This window comes from Gallinula chloropus (assembly GCF_964237585.1).
Source record: "Gallinula chloropus genome assembly, chromosome: 18".
NCBI classification, from domain to species: domain Eukaryota; kingdom Metazoa; phylum Chordata; class Aves; order Gruiformes; family Rallidae; genus Gallinula; species Gallinula chloropus.
In genome coordinates this window covers 5,589,796-5,606,657 of record NC_140103.1, presented here as the reverse complement: position 1 = coordinate 5,606,657, position 16,862 = coordinate 5,589,796, and the positions used below count along the sequence as shown (strand labels likewise).

General features: G+C 45.3%; 1 protein-coding gene across 1 annotated transcript; it reads left to right on the top strand.

Moving 5' to 3' along the window:
• Nucleotides 1-362: 362 nt before the first annotated feature.
• On the top strand, nt 363-16,351 carry BRD3 (bromodomain containing 3). Its single transcript, XM_084272680.1, has 10 exons — nt 363-413; nt 1,397-1,544; nt 2,230-2,444; nt 4,138-4,509; nt 10,798-10,926; nt 11,344-11,535; nt 12,328-12,563; nt 13,085-13,377; nt 15,243-15,371; nt 16,088-16,351. The coding sequence occupies exons 1-10, from the start codon at nt 366-368 to the stop codon at nt 16,201-16,203; spliced, it is 1,878 nt and encodes a 625-aa protein (XP_084128806.1). The 5' UTR covers nt 363-365; the 3' UTR covers nt 16,204-16,351.
• The last annotated feature ends 511 nt before the right edge of the window (nt 16,352-16,862 follow it).

Sequence of the window (16,862 nt, the reverse complement as noted above, 5' to 3'; positions counted from 1 at the left end):
GAATGTGGCACCCTTCCACTCTGACTGGTGTCTGTGAGCACATGGGGAGAGTTGTAGAGGGTTGGTGGCTGTGGAAGGAGTTCTGGTGCTTTGTAGTCAAGTTCATCATAACGATAGGCTAAAAATTAGAAAATAAAAGCAAAGATACGTGCATAAAGATTTGGGGATGTGTATTTGGGAGGGGGAGTGTGGAGAAAGCTGGGACTAAAGGGAGATGGGAACAACACTCTTTCCACATACTGGAAGATGTAATGTCTTTCCTGTTTCTCCAACAGGATTATCACAAAATAATAAAAAATCCCATGGACATGGGGACCATCAAGAAGCGCCTGGAACATAATTATTACTGGAGTGCCAGTGAATGTATGCAGGATTTCAACACCATGTTTACAAATTGTTACATTTATAACAAGGTAAAGAGCCCAGACAAGCCTTTAGCTGGGGCGCTGCCTAGAAAAGACCCACCTACAGCTGTTACAGTGCAGGTTTTGAACAGGGCCAGCTCTGCTGTGCTCTGGGCCCTCCTTGCAAGGATTTGAAATGCCACTAATTGCAACCACGTTACTTGAAGTGCACAAAGCTGTCTTTGTGCTGTGTCTTTCTTCCCCCAGACTTGTTAAAATGGCAAATGTGCCTCTCAGTTATAGTTACGTTCTGTTTTGGGGTTATGTTGCAAGTTTTTACGCCTTTGATTTCCATTTAGGAATTCTTTAAGATGGGCTTAAGTTTATGCAGTGCTTTGCAGGTGTTCTGTGGAGTATTAGTGCTACGTGTTACATTGGCTGCCTAGCAGTGACTAGCATCTCTCTGCACAGGAGAGCAGTGCAGGAAGTATAACTCTGTTCTCTGCCTATGCCTCGTCCATACTTGCACACCTCAGATTGCTTATTATTGTTTTGGGTTTGGCTTGTCTGCTTGTTTGTTAGGTTGTTAAAAGCCTCTATTCTTTGTATTATGTTTTTTACAGTGATTTGTCATCATTGACCCGTACTGGAGAACGAGATGAAATAAATTAATTAGTTTGAGCCACAGAGTGTGTGTTTACACTCTTCTCTTGGACCTGCTGGCAAGCAGGGGAGGAAAGCTCATCTGTTCCAGTTTGCTACATTCCACACTGATGCACGGGATACTAGTTACCAGGCTGCTGTAGGAAATCCTGATAACTCTCTAGATGCAGTGTATTTACAGGCTGTAATTGTTGCATGCTAGACCAGAATAGAGGAGCAGGAGGGTAGCATGCAAGGAGGGAGAAAAGCTAGGCTGTTCATTGTTGGAGCTTGTATACCATCATTTCTTTGAATGGCAGTGTCACCAGAGATTTCAAAGCCTGTTCTTGAACCTCTCTGCTTCAAATATGTGAGTGATACAGCATAGGCTTGTGTTTTTCTTTCTGCAGCCCACAGATGACATCGTCCTCATGGCCCAAGCCCTGGAGAAGATATTTCTGCAGAAGGTTGCTCAGATGCCTCAGGAGGAAGTTGAATTATTGCCACCAGTTCCTAAAGGCAAAGGTCGCAAGCCATCAGCGGGCACACAGAGTGCAGGTACTAACCCAGTTCAGTGACATTAAATGTTATGAGCCTGTTACTGAGGATTTTTCCCCCTTCACAGTAGTAGGCAGTGTTTTAACAGTGCAGGTCTAGCATAAGAGATGCTTTCCTGTCTATCAAGAAACTTAGGTTCTGCTCCCAGCTCAGTTTCTTTAGTTGTAGAACTTGGGGAAAATCTGAAGTGCTTTGGACTTTTGAGTATTTAGCTGATGATGGGGGAGTGTTTGTTAACCATTTGTTGGGCATAGTTAAATGTTTCCAGATACAGTTCTGTGCAGGACAGCAGCTGTCCAAAAGAGCCGTGTCCCTCCATTCCCTTTCCTCAAGTTCCTGCTCTTTGGAGTGCGGGGTTGCTTGGAGATCACTGGAGGGGAGACTGTCCCAGAGCAACATGTTTCAATGTGCAAAGCTTCAAGTATTTTTCTTGCATGTGGCTGGCCTAAAGCTCCTGCTACAAGAACTTAGGTCAGTGTTTCCTTTGTTAACCCCTGGGTAATAGTACCAAGCAAATAATCACATTGTGTCCTTTGTGCTCTTCTTGTGGCCCTGGACTAGGAGCCTTTTGCCAAGCCCATGATCACACAGCCCAGAGGCACCACTGTCACTTTGTTTCCGATGTCTTGTCAGCACTTGTAACCATCAGTACATTGCAGTGTGTTTTCACTTTGTCGTTTGAAAGGAGCGCAGCAAGCAGTGGCCGTGTCTTCTGTCTCCCCGCCGGCCCCGTTCCAGAACGTCCCTCCAGCCGTGTCTCAGACGCCCGTCATTGCTGCCACCCCTGTGCCAACCATCACTGCTAATGTCCCGCCTGTCACTGCCCCTCCTGCCGCTGCTCCCCCTCCGCCTGCTGCTCCGATAATGCCTGTGGTGCCTCCCACGCCACCAGTAGTCAAGGTAAATGGAGAACTCGACCCCTTCCTCTTCAGACAGCAGTATTGCTAAGCAGTGCTTTATTTTCATCCCCTCACTGCTGGTGATGTACATTCCTTCTCGTCACATTTGACTCCTTGCCTCTCTGGCCATCACTGTCCCTTTGGGGTGTGCTCAGACAAGTGCTTGCTGTTGAGTTTGAGAGGATTGAGAAAAGTTTTGCCAGTTTCACCATACCATAGCTGAGGTGATGTCAACTGTAACTTCTCCAATGCAGTTACAAGCTCTCATCTGACCACAGCCTTTGACCAGTGCTGGTGGTCCATGAACCAAAAGGCTGGTGGAGGTTTCCCTTGTTTTGCAGCATATAGCCCAAAACATCTTTCCCCTGTAACTGCCCCCCTTGATTTCTCTGGGACTATTCCTTTAAGGTTTGCAGACTCCAGCACTAGAAATGTGCTTCTCTACCATAAACCAGTTCAAGACAAGCCTGTCACTCCAGTTGGAGGAGACTGATGTTGCCTGCAGGTTTTGGGTGCATTAGTTCTGTCTTACTGAGTAATCTTCTGGGAGTTGCCATTGGTGTTTGACTAGTTACTATGTTAATTTATGGGCAAATGAAAACGTTGCTCTAAATAATTGGAATTTTCCTGGCAAGCTGTGTATTGCTTTAAAAATGATGAAAGCATAGCTCAGAGAAAGCTCGTGGGTTTTTGGTGGCTGCTTGTTGGGTTTTTTTTCAACTGGGAGATTAACTGCAACAGTGTTGATGTTCTCTGCTGTGAGGTTGCATGGGCCAGCAGAGCCACAGAACTGTTCTGGGTGTTTAACCCTATAGCTTGGGGATTACTAGAGAAATTGTGAGATCTTCTTGCAGCTAAGCTGTCCTCCTCAGAAGCCTGTCTCATACTTCAGTTTCTGTCCAAATAACTTGCTTCTGAGAATCAATTTAATTTTAAAACTCAAGGATGAAACCAGAATTGAGTTTGCCAAACACACACTGCAAAATTAATCCTGCTTGGGATTTACTTAAGATTTCCCTAAGGAACTTTTTCCCCTCTCTCTCTCCGGAGAAATAAATCCTTCATAGGAGCAGGAGAGAGCTGACTGGACAGTCACAGCTTAAATTTGTGTGAGAGAGGTTTTATTTGCTTAGGGCAAAATCATTAAATTCTTGCTCTTGTCCCCAGTAAGCAATCTACCTTAGCACACCCACAAAATACAAGGGAGTGAGGGCTCATGGGTCTTTGGTGATTAATATGCTTTGGTTCAGAACTTATAGCCTGATCCTGCCACTGGGGACTCAGACATGTGGTTAAGTTACTGACACTTACTAAGTCACGATGCATCAGCTGAGCTGCAGTAATCGACTGGGCGCACTCCTTTCCCTTGGCAAACATGAGGTAAGAGTCCTTAGTTTAAATCTCAGTGAAATGCATAGAACTAACACGTTTTGCATCATGTTTGGGGTTGGGTTGGAGACGTGCAAGTGGCTGGTTACTGTGGCTCAGATGACGTGTAGTAATACATCGTGTTGTAGTCAGTGAATTGTGTGTTGAAGTCTAGTCACAAGTCCCATTTACCCCAGTGAAGTGATTGTATTTGCTGTCAGAAGACAGGTGGATTTCAAACATAAGGATAAACTGTGCTAGGTTTCTGATAGCATAGTGTGAGAGCTGGGCACGTACTCATGAAGTCTGTCCATCTGCTGTTTCAGAAAAAGGGAGTGAAGCGGAAAGCAGACACGACAACCCCCACCACCTCTGCCATCACCGCAAGCCGGAGCGAGTCACCCACACCCCTCTCGGACCCCAAGCAGGCCAAAATCATTGCTCGACGGGAGAGCGGCGGCCGGCCCATCAAACCACCAAAGAAAGACCTTGAAGATGGAGAGGTCCCCCAGCATGCAGGGAAGAAGGGCAAACTCTCTGAGCACCTCAAGTACTGTGACAGCATTCTTAAGGAGATGCTCTCAAAGAAGCATGCAGCCTATGCATGGCCCTTTTACAAGCCTGTTGATGCAGAGGCCTTGGAATTACATGACTATCATGATATTATCAAACACCCCATGGATCTCAGTACTGTTAAAGTACGTCCACATTTACCACCTCTTTTGCAGGGTGTCACAGCCCTCTGGTTGCAGAGGACTGTCTTCTTCTGGGGGAGGGGGAAGGGGCAAGGGTGGAAAACTGAACATGTTTGGATATCATCTGGATATTTTTATATTTCATTTCCTTCCCCCCTCCTTTTTTTCCTGTAACGTGGGACATCTGTGGGTTTTTTTCTGCCCCACAAAGCAGACTGTACGATGGCATCCTCTCCTCTTTGTGGATAGTCCAGCTATTTAAACTTGTGTCCTTGGGATTGTGTTGCACTCTGAGAAGAAGAGGTGCTGTATTTCATAGGATTCGATTGATAGTATCCCATTTCCAGAAGCTGCTGCCTGCCTACTTGTTGGCATGATGTGTGGTCCAGATAGGCTTACGCTGAGCAATTCCGCCCGGAACGTGACAATCGCCTGGGACTCAGGAAGGGGAGGAAATAATGTGATGCTTGTGTGGTTCATGCTTGGCTCTTCAGGAGCTTATCTTAGTATGGTCCAATATTCAAGGTGTTTTTCCCAGTAGACTGGGAGGTTTTCTGAGTCCCTTCTAAATACCTATGGAGCAAAGCCATGTTTTTCTAGTTCCCAACTTCTCCTTGTGAGCCAGGGGTTGGAACTGGTGTTGGTGGAGGTGAAGCTTTCTTCCATATGGAGGAAGTTAAGGTATTTCTGCTGGTTTTCACCAGCATGCCAGGAGTGTTTTGCTGCCAGCTGAGCCAATGCCTAGGATTGTCTGAGTGCCTGGGTGACAAAAGGGCGTTGTGATTGTGATTCGTGTTCCTTAGGAAATCACATGTAATACCTGGAATCCACGTGTCATGCTCTGATGTACTGATGCTGCAGGGGCTCTTACTACAGCTGCAATAGTTTTACAGATATTTTAGTTGCATTATTTAGTGACAAGAGAACCGTTGTTGTGGTCTGTGCATTGAGGATTACACCAGGAATTAGCAGTGTCTGAGTTTTAATTGCTGTTCTGATGCTGTGGTCCTGGGCAAATCTTCCCCACGGTTTTCCCAGATGTAAAATGGAGGTAATGCTTAACCTACCTCACAGGGCTGTTGTGAGGACAGGTATCTGGAAGGCACTATCTAAGTACTAATTACTGGGTTTGTACAGAAAAGACCATCTCTCAGCTGGCAAAAGCATTGTGAGGAAGTTATGGTGGAGCTAGGCTTGGGAGACTGTTCTCCTCCTGAGCTTGCCATACCCTTGCTTTGTTTACAGAAGCCAGCAGTGTGGTATTTTTGACTTGCAATTAAGCCAAGCTCTGTTAAAGACCTACAGCAATTTCCTGGCAGGAGAAGCAGGCAAGATGATGGGTGAGTTGAGCTGCAGGCGAGAAGGAACCTGAAACACACTAGTAAAAGCAGGAGAAATGGCTAGGTCAGACATGGTAGTCTGCAAAGCTGGCTACCTGACTCTAATGTTGTGCCAATAGAGGAAGGTCCCAGTGTTTTGTGTAAGCTTCCATTTATCTCTTGCTCTTGAGTGTGGATGGGGAAGGAAGCAGCTCCCCTGTTTTGGTACTGCAATGCAGTTGCCATCCTGCTGATTTCGGATGCCTAGAGCCAAATCTTTCTACGTTGTTTTGATTGTGTCTTGCTGTCATGGTCTGCTCGCTCTAAGTAGCATTGGAGTTGCTCAGCATCTTGGAGGTCTATCCTCATGACATGGATCATAGGCTGATGAATAGCTTAGGCTGGTCAGGAGGCCTGCATCCTGCTCAAAGCAGGATTGCTTACACCCTTCCAAGAGTCACCACCTTCTCACCTGAGTGGGTCTGACTTCGCTCCTCTGGTGCTAGTGAGTGGGCTGGTAGCAGGAACGGGTTGCAAATGGGTTTTTTGGTGGTGGTCTGCAGGTCAGGTCAGAGGTACAGTACTTTTATGAAGGTTCCTGATGTCACCTATATGTTCTGTTTCCTGTTCATAGTTAGATTTGCTACGTAAGCCCAGCTTATCATAGGCTACATGTAAAAATAGAAGAGCCTGTAAACTAGGACTTCTAAGGTACATCTGGCTTGCAGAAACTGAGATGGGAAGAACATCTCTTGCTCAGTGCAACAGTTCTTTTTGTTACCACATTTGTCTGATTAAGTGCTGTAGATGAAGTGCTGTTGGTAGCCTTTTACTACCAGTGTCTTGTGAACACAAGTCACTGAATGATTGTGTCCTAGATGAGCTCATTCAGTTAGTGTACTGACTTCAGTGGGACTGCTGGTAAACCTAGGCCTTTCAGACCTATCCTCAGTCAGTCACAGTGCTTTGAGTTCCTAGGGATTCTGTGTGCCCAGAGATACGTGTAGCCTGGTAGGTCAAGCTCTGGGTGAATGCAGTAAGATGAGGGATTAAGAGTGAAATCCTGACTCTCTCAAAGCTGGCATTTCTGTGTGGTTAGGTGGCTGCTTATTGCAAGAGATTGTGCTGCATTCTGCAAAATCTCGGTGCAAAGCTGGCATTTCTTGGATTGATTTCTTCACTTTTAAATACCTTCATAGTCCTAACATCATTCTTTTTAAGTGTACACCTCTGCCTTTTCTCAGCAAGTGCAGGCAATGCTCTCCCTCTGTACCTTACTAGTGTAGGGCAGGAAACTGGAGACAAACTAATGGCAGACCCCATGGAGTCTTTTGTATGCAAAGACTCTGGATTTGTCTTTCCACGTGGTAGTGTTTTTCTTAATAAACTTGTTTGAAGTGCTGTCTGGTATTGGTTTTTTATGGAGTGTTTTATTATCATTTTCTTGGCCTGTAGTTTGTAGTGTGACTTCTGAGAGATGCAGTCTGTAACGTGTTAACTGCGTGGAACAGAAACCTGCCATTTGCAGTGTAATTCTCCAGTGTCAGGGGCTTTCTCTGTCTCTCTGAAAGGTTTTAGATTTAATTCTGTGCAAGTGACAGTAGCTGTGGCAAAGCAGCCCAACTAATGGCTTTTGAGCTAATCTTGAAGGAACTGCATGAGAAAGTGAAACATAAATGTTGCTGCAGCTGTAATAGGTTCCCAAATACCTGGTTGCTTGTTGCTTTGGTTCTCTGATTATATGAGTTTTGATTTTCTTCAGAGAATATCCTTCATGCCCAGGAGGATATTTTCAGGCTGTGCACCTGGCAGAGGTGTGCTTCAGAAGGATTTGGAGGTGGTTTTCCCTGTGTGCATCATGGAGGAGACAGGTTGGCTGTCGTGACTGCGCAGGTGGTAGGTGGCGGAGCTGTAGCTGAGCTTGTTGCAGCCAGGAGCAGAGGGGTGTGCTGGAGTGCTGTGCTGGAGCTAGGACTCAGAGTGGGAAGAGCTGCAGGGACAGGATCAGTGAGCTCATCTCCACCTTTATTCTTTGATATCACTAGAGGGGGAAGGAGCTGAACTCCTTGGAGCAGAGAGAGGAAAGGATGAAAGCATGAGCAGAGAGGGAGGCAAAGGCATGGGTAATGCTGTAAAAATGAACAGGCAGCAGCCCTAATTCCCTGCAGTAGGAGAAATGCTTGCCATGGAGTTGTAGCAGCACTGTGCTGCTGCTGCCCTGTCCATAGGCAGACAGAGCCCACTTGCAATACGTTTACATCCCCCTCTCTGATGTTGGGGAGCTTTGGCGTGGGGAGACAGGGTGCTGTGCCTGCCATGGAGCTGGGGTGAACCCAGAGCACCTCTTCTCAGGCTCCTTCTTCTGGCTACTGGGTCATAGCAGCAGCGCTGTGGATATGCTGCCTCTGGTATACTCAGTAGTGAACAAGCAGCAGTCCTTGCTATGCAAGAAGGGTTTACACAAAGTGTTTACTCTCGGAATAAAGTGCTACCTCCAGGGGTCTAACTGTGCTCACCAGTTAACTTCCTTGCAGTGAATTGCTGTGGTTTCAGAGCAGCTCAGTTCAGGGGCTCGAAAGTGAGGAGACGTTCTTTGGGGGAAATCTTAAAGATTTCTTTAGTTGTGCCTATTTTAGAGTACAAACACAGCTTCACAAAGCAGCTATTCTTGTTGAGGAAATTTCTGCAATTAGGCCCCCAGAAATCAGGCTGAGCTGGTAGTGATGGCATTTTTCTCTGCTGAAGTTGCTGGACATGTGTGGCTTTGTCCATTGTCAGCACCTGTCTGATGCCATGCTCAAGGCATGTGTTTTCAGGATCAATTGGTATCCAGTTTATTCTTGGAGAGGAGAAAATGGGAAGGGGACACATCAGATCTTCAAGCATGTAAAAGATTACGAGAAGGGAGGGAACAAAGTTTGGGGGGCTTTTGCATTCTTGGTGTGCAGGACAAGGCTTACCTTGGGGCAAGAAGCACAGGAGACATTAGGAAACAGATTTCTGAATATTAAAGAGTAACTGAATCGATTGCTGAGGGAAAATGAGATTGTTGTGATAGATACTGCATGAGGCAGAGAATGGACTCGTTTGCCTTCCAGCCCTCTGCCAGGCCTGCTTGTCTATGACTCCAGATTTGCAATAGCAAATGTAGTAACATTGTTTTTAAGCAGCTGGATATCTCAAAGTGAATTTGTAACCTAAGGTATTCCAGCCCACCAAATTAAAGTCCCTTTCTTTTTTCTTAATTATTCTTTACCAGAAAACAAAACAAAAATCCACAGATTAGAACTGTTGGGTTTGGATGAATGTGAAGCCTCAGACAGCGGAATGTATTTCGTAGGCAGTAAGCAGCCATTAAGTGTGCCAAACAAACATAAGCGCATCAAAAAGGCCTTTCATGCAGTAAGACGTGTATTAAAATAAATTGGCTCTTTAGTTAGAACATATGTTTTGCTTTGGAATTGGCCTGAGATGCTTTTCAGACAAGGCCAGCTCTCCTTCGGAGAGGAGAAGCACAAACCCATTTCCGTTCCTGTCTTTGTGCTGGGGCTCAGAGGCTTTCTCCTGGTTTATTCACCGAAAGAATGAGGTCAGATGAGGTCAGTTTGTCAGATGTCTGGCTGCAGCGTAGCGGGGAGTAAGGCTGCAGGAATGTCACCACCCTCCATGCAGGTCCCTCCAAAGCTGCATCCCTGGAGGTGAAGCTCTGCTCTTATTCAGAACAAAAACTGTTCTAGGACTCGTTGCAGCTTTCCAAGTGTCTTACAAGGTCTGCTGTGTAGCTGTGGAATATCAGCAGTTTCCATTGAACAAGTAGGAATGTTGCTTTTGTTAAGGCTTCTGGCGTGGGTTCCAGACCCAAAGCACCCCTGCTTTCTGCTTGGATGGGGATGCATCTTTCCTGATGATGACATCTGCAGCCTGTCTGCCAGTCAGCCCCTTCCCTTCACTGGGGGATACAGGTGCACAGGACAAACAGAAGGGAGGCTGGCAAGCACTTGGCAAGTGGAGAGTTTCTTTAAAACCAAGTCTTTTAAATGTAAATGAAATCCAGTGTTAGCTTCTTTTTCCTTTCTGCAGAGTAATTCGAGCTAAGGTTTTATGTGTAGTAGTAATATATGCTTAAACTCAATTAAGTTCTAGGACTGTTATAAACTGTTCTATAAACTCAAGTCATTCAGTCCCAAACAGCAAGAGGAATGGACAAAAGGGAGAGCTGAAAAGTAAGTGAAAGGAGCAAAGTGCAAATCCTTAGCTCCCAATACTTTCCTCGGTACGCAAGGAAGTAACATTATGAGTAGGTTCATCAAGGGTGAATTCTGTATCTGCTCTCTATCAGTTGGACTTTTAAATCAAGAGTAGGTGGTATAGTTTAACTGTAAACACCTACCTTGCTGCAGGAATTGCCAAGCAAATGCCCTGTGCTTGCAGGAAGTCAGAGTTAGATGGTTGTGATCTTTTGTGCCCTTTCAGATTTACAGGGCAAATACACCAAAGCAGCACATAGAAATGCACGCTTAATGTACTCTTGTAATTGCAGCTTGGTTGTTTGCTGACTCTTGCCCTTCCTGGCAATGATCCTTGTTTGCATTATTTTCTGATCCAGAAAACCCTTTTTCTAATTGACTCTATTTTCTAGTATAACAGATTTATGTAGTACTACTTGGAAAAATGAAAAAACACCCACAATTTTGAATCTTTAAGTGCTCAAACTGTTACAGAGCAATATCAATTTCTTTGGTTGTCTGTTGTTTCTTCCTTGCATGTTTTAAAAAGCAGAAAGTCTGAATGTTATTTAGGAATCAATAAGCCAGATCAAACTACTGTTCTTGTAGAAAAATGTGATTTTTCTTTTTTTTTTATATACTGTTCTAAGCTGTCTCCACAATGCACTTGTCCTCCATGCAGTTGCTACAAATGCCTCTTGCTTATGGCTTTTTCTCCCCTTTCCCTTTGGCTTGTTTGTTTGCAGAAAAAAATGGACAGTCGGGAATACCAAGATGCACAAAGTTTTGCAGCAGATATTCGGTTAATGTTCTCTAATTGTTACAAGTACAATCCTCCAGACCATGAAGTGGTAGCGATGGCCAGGAAGCTCCAGGTAAAGGTGTTGGCAAATGCATCTTCCAGAGTATGTTTAGTTCAGCTACAAGGTCTCAGAGATCCAAGCATGGATCTGCTCATGGCACCAACAAGGGAGAGTTGGTGATTTCCTCCAACCATTGGAAAGAGCCATGTTCTCTGCTGCAGAACTGTTGTGCTCTTCACATGGCATGCCCCAATGCCACGTTCTGCTCCTAAATTATTAGTTGTTTGCTCTACAAAGTATTGGGAGAACTTTCTTGGGCTTCCAGAATACATATGCCCGTCTGTACATTGTTATTTACTTGTACAGCATCTTGTGTAGTGCAGTAAGACTGCATGACCCGTGGTGGGGTGTCTGGTGTGTTTGAAAGGCCAAAATATCATCTTGGTGGCTGAAGCTCCTTTTGTCACCAGTTTTTCCCCCTTTTTGTAGGATGTCTTCGAGATGAGGTTTGCAAAGATGCCCGATGAGCCTGCAGAGGCCCCACCTCCTCCTCCACCAACAGCACCAGTGGTGAGCAAAAGCACAGAGAGCAGTCACAGCAGCGAGGAGAGCTCTTCTGACTCAGATAGCTCAGACTCGGAGGAAGAGCGAGCAACTCGGCTGGCAGAGCTCCAGGAGCAGGTATTGCAGTTCCCAAGCTATGTGTCTGTGCAGGAGGAAGGGTTTAATTTTGCTCTTCAAAATCCCATCGAGCTGGGATGCAGCAAAGCAATCTCCACTTCTGCCAGCTAAAGGGGGAAATTGCTCAGCTGTGCAGTAAGTGCATGTCTGATGTAATGCTGATTTTCCTGGAGCCATTCTCAGCACTGATGCTCCGTGCTTCCTTCTGGGATCCTAGAGTACAAATGAAGGTGTGGGGTCCACCAAGCATCTGAGAACAAGAGACCCAGTTTGTCTGAGAGCTCAAGCACAATAAAATCTGTCACAGGTTTTCTCTGAGATATTGTCTCCCTGCACACCATCTGTAGAAGTGAGCTGTTTTGACTGTTGTAGCTGCAGACATTTAAGCCGTGGCCTTTCTTATTATGCAGATATACGATGCCAGAAGCTACAGCGTACTGTAATAGCTTATCTGGTGTCTCAAATCAAGCTAGTAACAGAGCTAAGAAGTGAACCCGGGATTCCAGAGACCAGGCTGTCAGCACTGTAGATGGAGCTATTACACTTTATTTGTATTTGCCCCTATAAAACAAGAATTATCTTTTCTTTGGAGTTGCCCTCTGCAAACTTGCACTCTCTTTAAAAAAAAATATAAATTTCAAATCAAGCAGAGTCTCCTGTGTTCAATCATTGGACTGCTTGATCACTGATTTTGGGATATGCTTGCACATTGCAATGCAGAATAATGGTATGTGGAGGCATCAATTATCTTCCCTTGAAATCTGATGTAATTTTATCCCTGTTCTCCCCCAGCTAAAGGCCGTCCATGAGCAGCTAGCTGCGTTGTCACAAGCACCAGTGAACAAACCAAAGAAAAAGAAAGAGAAGAAGGAAAAAGAGAAGAAAAAGAAAGATAAGGAGAAGGAAAAAGAAAAGCACAAAGTAAAAGTGGAGGAGGAGAAGAAACCCAAGGTGGCTCAACCACCGAAGCAAACCCAACAGAAGAAAGCCCCAGCTAAGAAAGCGAACAGCACAACCACGGCTAGTAGGTGAGAGCCTGCCTTCTGGGAGTTGCTTTAGGGGGGATGACAGGGGCTTCCAGTCCAGTTCTCCTGCCCCCATTGAATTCCTGGTGAAGCTCAGATGTCAGAGTGGTTAATTCACAGTCAGTGTCCCCATTCCCAGACAAATTCTGGGATTCTTTAAATTAGAGCTGGCAGTGGAACCATCATGTTTCCACTCTCCAGCCCCCTTAGAATCCCTGCCTGATCACTCTGAGATAAGGTTTTGTTTTTTGCCTTTTGTGCAGCCAGCAAGAACATGCTGTTTCACTGCTGCCCTCCTGCTGCTACATGGGCTTGTTGTCATGCCTCACAGGGCTAAAATATAATAGGAGCAGGACAGCTGATCTCAGATTACTGAACTTTTTCAGAAGTTGTGGTGTTCTTCCAGCCATCTGGCTAGAGGTTCAAAGCAGAGAGCATTGGCATATTTGTTACAAGGGAGTAGAAAAGAGAATTCCTTGCTTCAGTATACCCATGGATGTTTCTGTGCTTCCCTACCCCTCCAGGCAGCCCAAGAAAGGAGGCAAACAGGCATCTGCAACCTACGATTCAGATGAGGAGGAGGAAGGTCTACCCATGACCTATGATGAGAAGCGACAGCTCAGCTTGGACATCAACCGCCTGCCTGGGGAGAAGCTGGGCAGGGTGGTGCACATCATCCAGTCGCGGGAACCTTCTCTCAGAGACTCCAATCCTGATGAGATAGAAATAGATTTTGAAACATTGAAGCCAACAACTTTACGAGAACTGGAGAGATACGTGAAATCTTGTTTACAGAAAAAACAAAGGAAACCATTTTGTAAGTTACCTCCTGGGGCTTGTGTTCCCCCACCAGCTCTTGGGCTCGGCTTTGGAGTCAGGGCATGTGTGTTGGGATTTTCTTATCCAGCTGTTGTGTATGTGATGACAGGGATTTTTAGAGATCCTTTTCTCCTCAGAAAATGCATAGAAACTTTCTGGGTTTTTCTAATTCTTTCTTCCCATGATGTCATACCGTGGAGACCCGGAGGACTATTGTGTTCCTCTGGAAGACCAGTGTGATACCTTTATTACTTATCTAGAATCTAGAAGGCACTCTAACGCTCTCAGTCTCATTGTGTTAGGTGTTATGTGCTCACATCTGGAAGGATCAGTTTCTCATTCTGAATAGTTTAGCATTTAATTAGTAAAGAAACAAAAAACATGGTTCGGATCCAGAACGCTAAGGGAAGACGCGACTTGCACAAAGTCACCTGGGCAGCTTATGGATTCTGGGTGTACATGTCTGAGTTGTATGTTCACCCCAAAACTGCTCTTCCTGGCTGATGTGATCACCATGTTACCTTCAGTCTCTGTCAGATCAGAGGATTAATGTACATTCAGCACTGCATTAACAGTAGAGTATGGGACTGGCTGTGCCTCATCCACAGAGGGTGAATTGTTACAGTTCCTTGAGAGTTTAGCTCCAGCTGAATAGAGCAGGAGGATCTCTTACCCAAAGTGGTTCTGGCTCTGTCCTCCTGCTTATTGGTTAAGAGGGAGTTGTCCTGGTCAGAGTATAACACAGTAGCTGCTCACAGCTCTTGCACAGCATCTCCATTTCCACACTGCAGGACTTTCAGGTAGGCCTAAGCAAAGCACAGACTTTGACCTTTCTTTTTGCTTTTTAATACACAGCTTTTATTATTTTTTTCCCCCTGAGTCTTTCACTGTTGGAATAGCTCAGGAAAAGGTTTTCCAGACTGTTCAGGAACAGGAAGCACCCTTCTGTTTGGAACCAAAGTGTAGTGTAACACAGATAACCTCAGTTGTCTGTCTGTCTGCTCTTCTGAGACTGGTACACCCTGGGCTGGCACGCCTGACCCCAGCCAGACTTTCCTGCTGTCTGCTGGCTATTGCAGTGCTTCACTTTCAGGGGCACACACCCTCTTAGGACTCTGCTTTCCAAATTTCCTTGGATTTTTTTTAATGATTGCTTTAAAGCAATGCACAGAAATGTAGGTATTTCCTTGCTGGATCAGGCAAAATGTCTGGCACATCTTGTGCTCCTGATACTGGCCAACACCTGTGTTCAATTACTTCTCCTTTGGAGGGATATTCTTTCTGCTAGGAGTATTGCTGGTACTCCTCACCGTTTCCATCCCAACTGATGCAGCTGCATTCTTCTTGTCTGCCAGCCTTTGCCACAGTTGGTTTCTAATTTGTCTGTTTTGTTTTATATTTAAGGCAACATAAAAGGCGGTAGATTTTCACATGAGGTATCTGAAGTTACAATGGCAGGTGCTTACTTCTGACAGCCTTTAATGGGACACTTTATTTTACAGGGCAGACAACCCATGTAACAATTCTGTAATTACAAATGTGTAACTATTGACCATATAACTGGCTGGTAAGTAAACTGTAACCACAAAGGTTATTGCACGGATATTTCTATAATTTAAAATACTTTCCAGAAGATATCTATCTTAAAAAGTGCATGTTACAGGCTGATGGTGATTGGATGATCTGGACAAATTCATGTCTTGTCCTACATCTGGGATGTGTAGGTGCTGAGCAGTCACACGATCTTAGCAGTGTCACTGCAGAGTGGCTGCACAGATTTATGCGCCCTGTAAAATAGTGATGTCCACTCTTTTTCACCTTGCAACCATACAGTTTCAGAAACTGTGTGTTCCTCCTCCACAGCTGCAAGTGGGAAAAAGCAAGCAGCAAAGTCAAAAGAAGAGTTAGCTCAGGAAAAGAAGAAAGAACTAGAAAAACGGTTACAGGATGTCAGTGGGCAGCTAAACAACAACAAGAAACCTGCAAAGAAAGGTAATGGCTTTGGTTTTACTGTGCTAACAGAGCCCAGAAAGTTGTGTGTGTAGATATCCTCACCGAGGCAAAGCCTGGTGTTCATCTCTGGGACTGTTACCCTAGTTGGTCACAAGTGTAGGGGCACAGGGAGTTACTGCTGGGCGCTGAGCTGCTGTGTGGGGGCTCCTTTGGTCTCTGGCCAGGTGGATGCTCCCCTGGGTTGTAAATGTGAGGTGACTTGGAGGCAATTTGTCCTTCATGTCTCCTTGGTGTTAGCTTGTGCAGCGCTGGGCATACAGACCACTAGTGTGGAGCATCTAATGGATGTTTTTTCTCCATTGTGGGATTGAAAAAAGCCCAAATGTAGTAGTGTGAAAAGGGGTACAAAAGCTTATTCCAGTGTGAACTCAGTTTCTTCCAGCTTTGCACAAGCCAGGTAGGGTTTTCTTGAGTTCAGAGGTTGCACTGAAGCATGCAGGGCTGTGGATGCAGCTCCCCAGGTGCTCCTCTCTCCTGTGTGGGTCCCAAACTTGCGTGGTCACCTGCAGCCTGAGAAACCTTGACAGGACCACTGGCAGGACAGGCCTTGTTGCCGCAAGCAAAGGCTGCGGGTAAATAAGCTACCCAGGCAAACTGAAGCTGCAGACAAAGCCATGGAGGATTGAAGACTGTGTGCAAACCTCTTCTAGTTCAGTCCCTTGCAAGTAACCACACCGCTGCTTTCTTCCCCACAGAGAAATCTGGCTCAGCTCCCTTCGGAGGCCCTTCCCGGCTCAGCAGCAGCAGCTCCTCCGAGTCGGGGAGCAGCAGCTCCAGCGGCTCCAGCTCAGACAGCAGCGATTCAGAATGAGTTACGGACACTTACACACAAACCACAAAATGGACAGCACCCTTTCTCTCTTTAATATACTCCTCTTGTTCCATGGTGGTCAGGTTGTGGTTTTTTTTCCTCTCTCTGACTTTTTTATTTTATTTTATTTTTTAATTCAGTGTTATAAAAGGTATCTTCCATTCTTTTTTGGGGTGGGTGGGAGGGGTGTTCTTTTAATAGGTCAAAGATCTTGGCGTGCGTGTGTGTGTGTGTGTGTGTGTGTGATTAGACTTTATGACAAATAGTTCCCTTTGCATAAAGTCTCTAAAATACATTTTAACTGAAGAAGATTGGTTGAAAGTGGAAGAACTCTGAACTCTTAGCAGGCGACAAATAGAAAGTTCTGCAAGGTTTGTAGTACATTTCCTTCCCTCCCACCCCTTCCCTCTCCCCAGAATGTTTTCTTTAATAAGCCTGCCAGGTTCACACAAGGTAAAAACATCATTTTTTTTTTATTTTTAAAATGAATTCTCTGTAAAATGGTACTGTATCTGAAAGATGTTAGCTTTTGAACTAGTTGGTGTATTTGTTCTTAGCACTAGTACTCTTAATCTCGAAGTCTACAGTGTGATGAAGATGTCAGATGCTATCATCTTTTTACATAAAAACAAATTCTCATGTGCTGTGGATTGCTAACA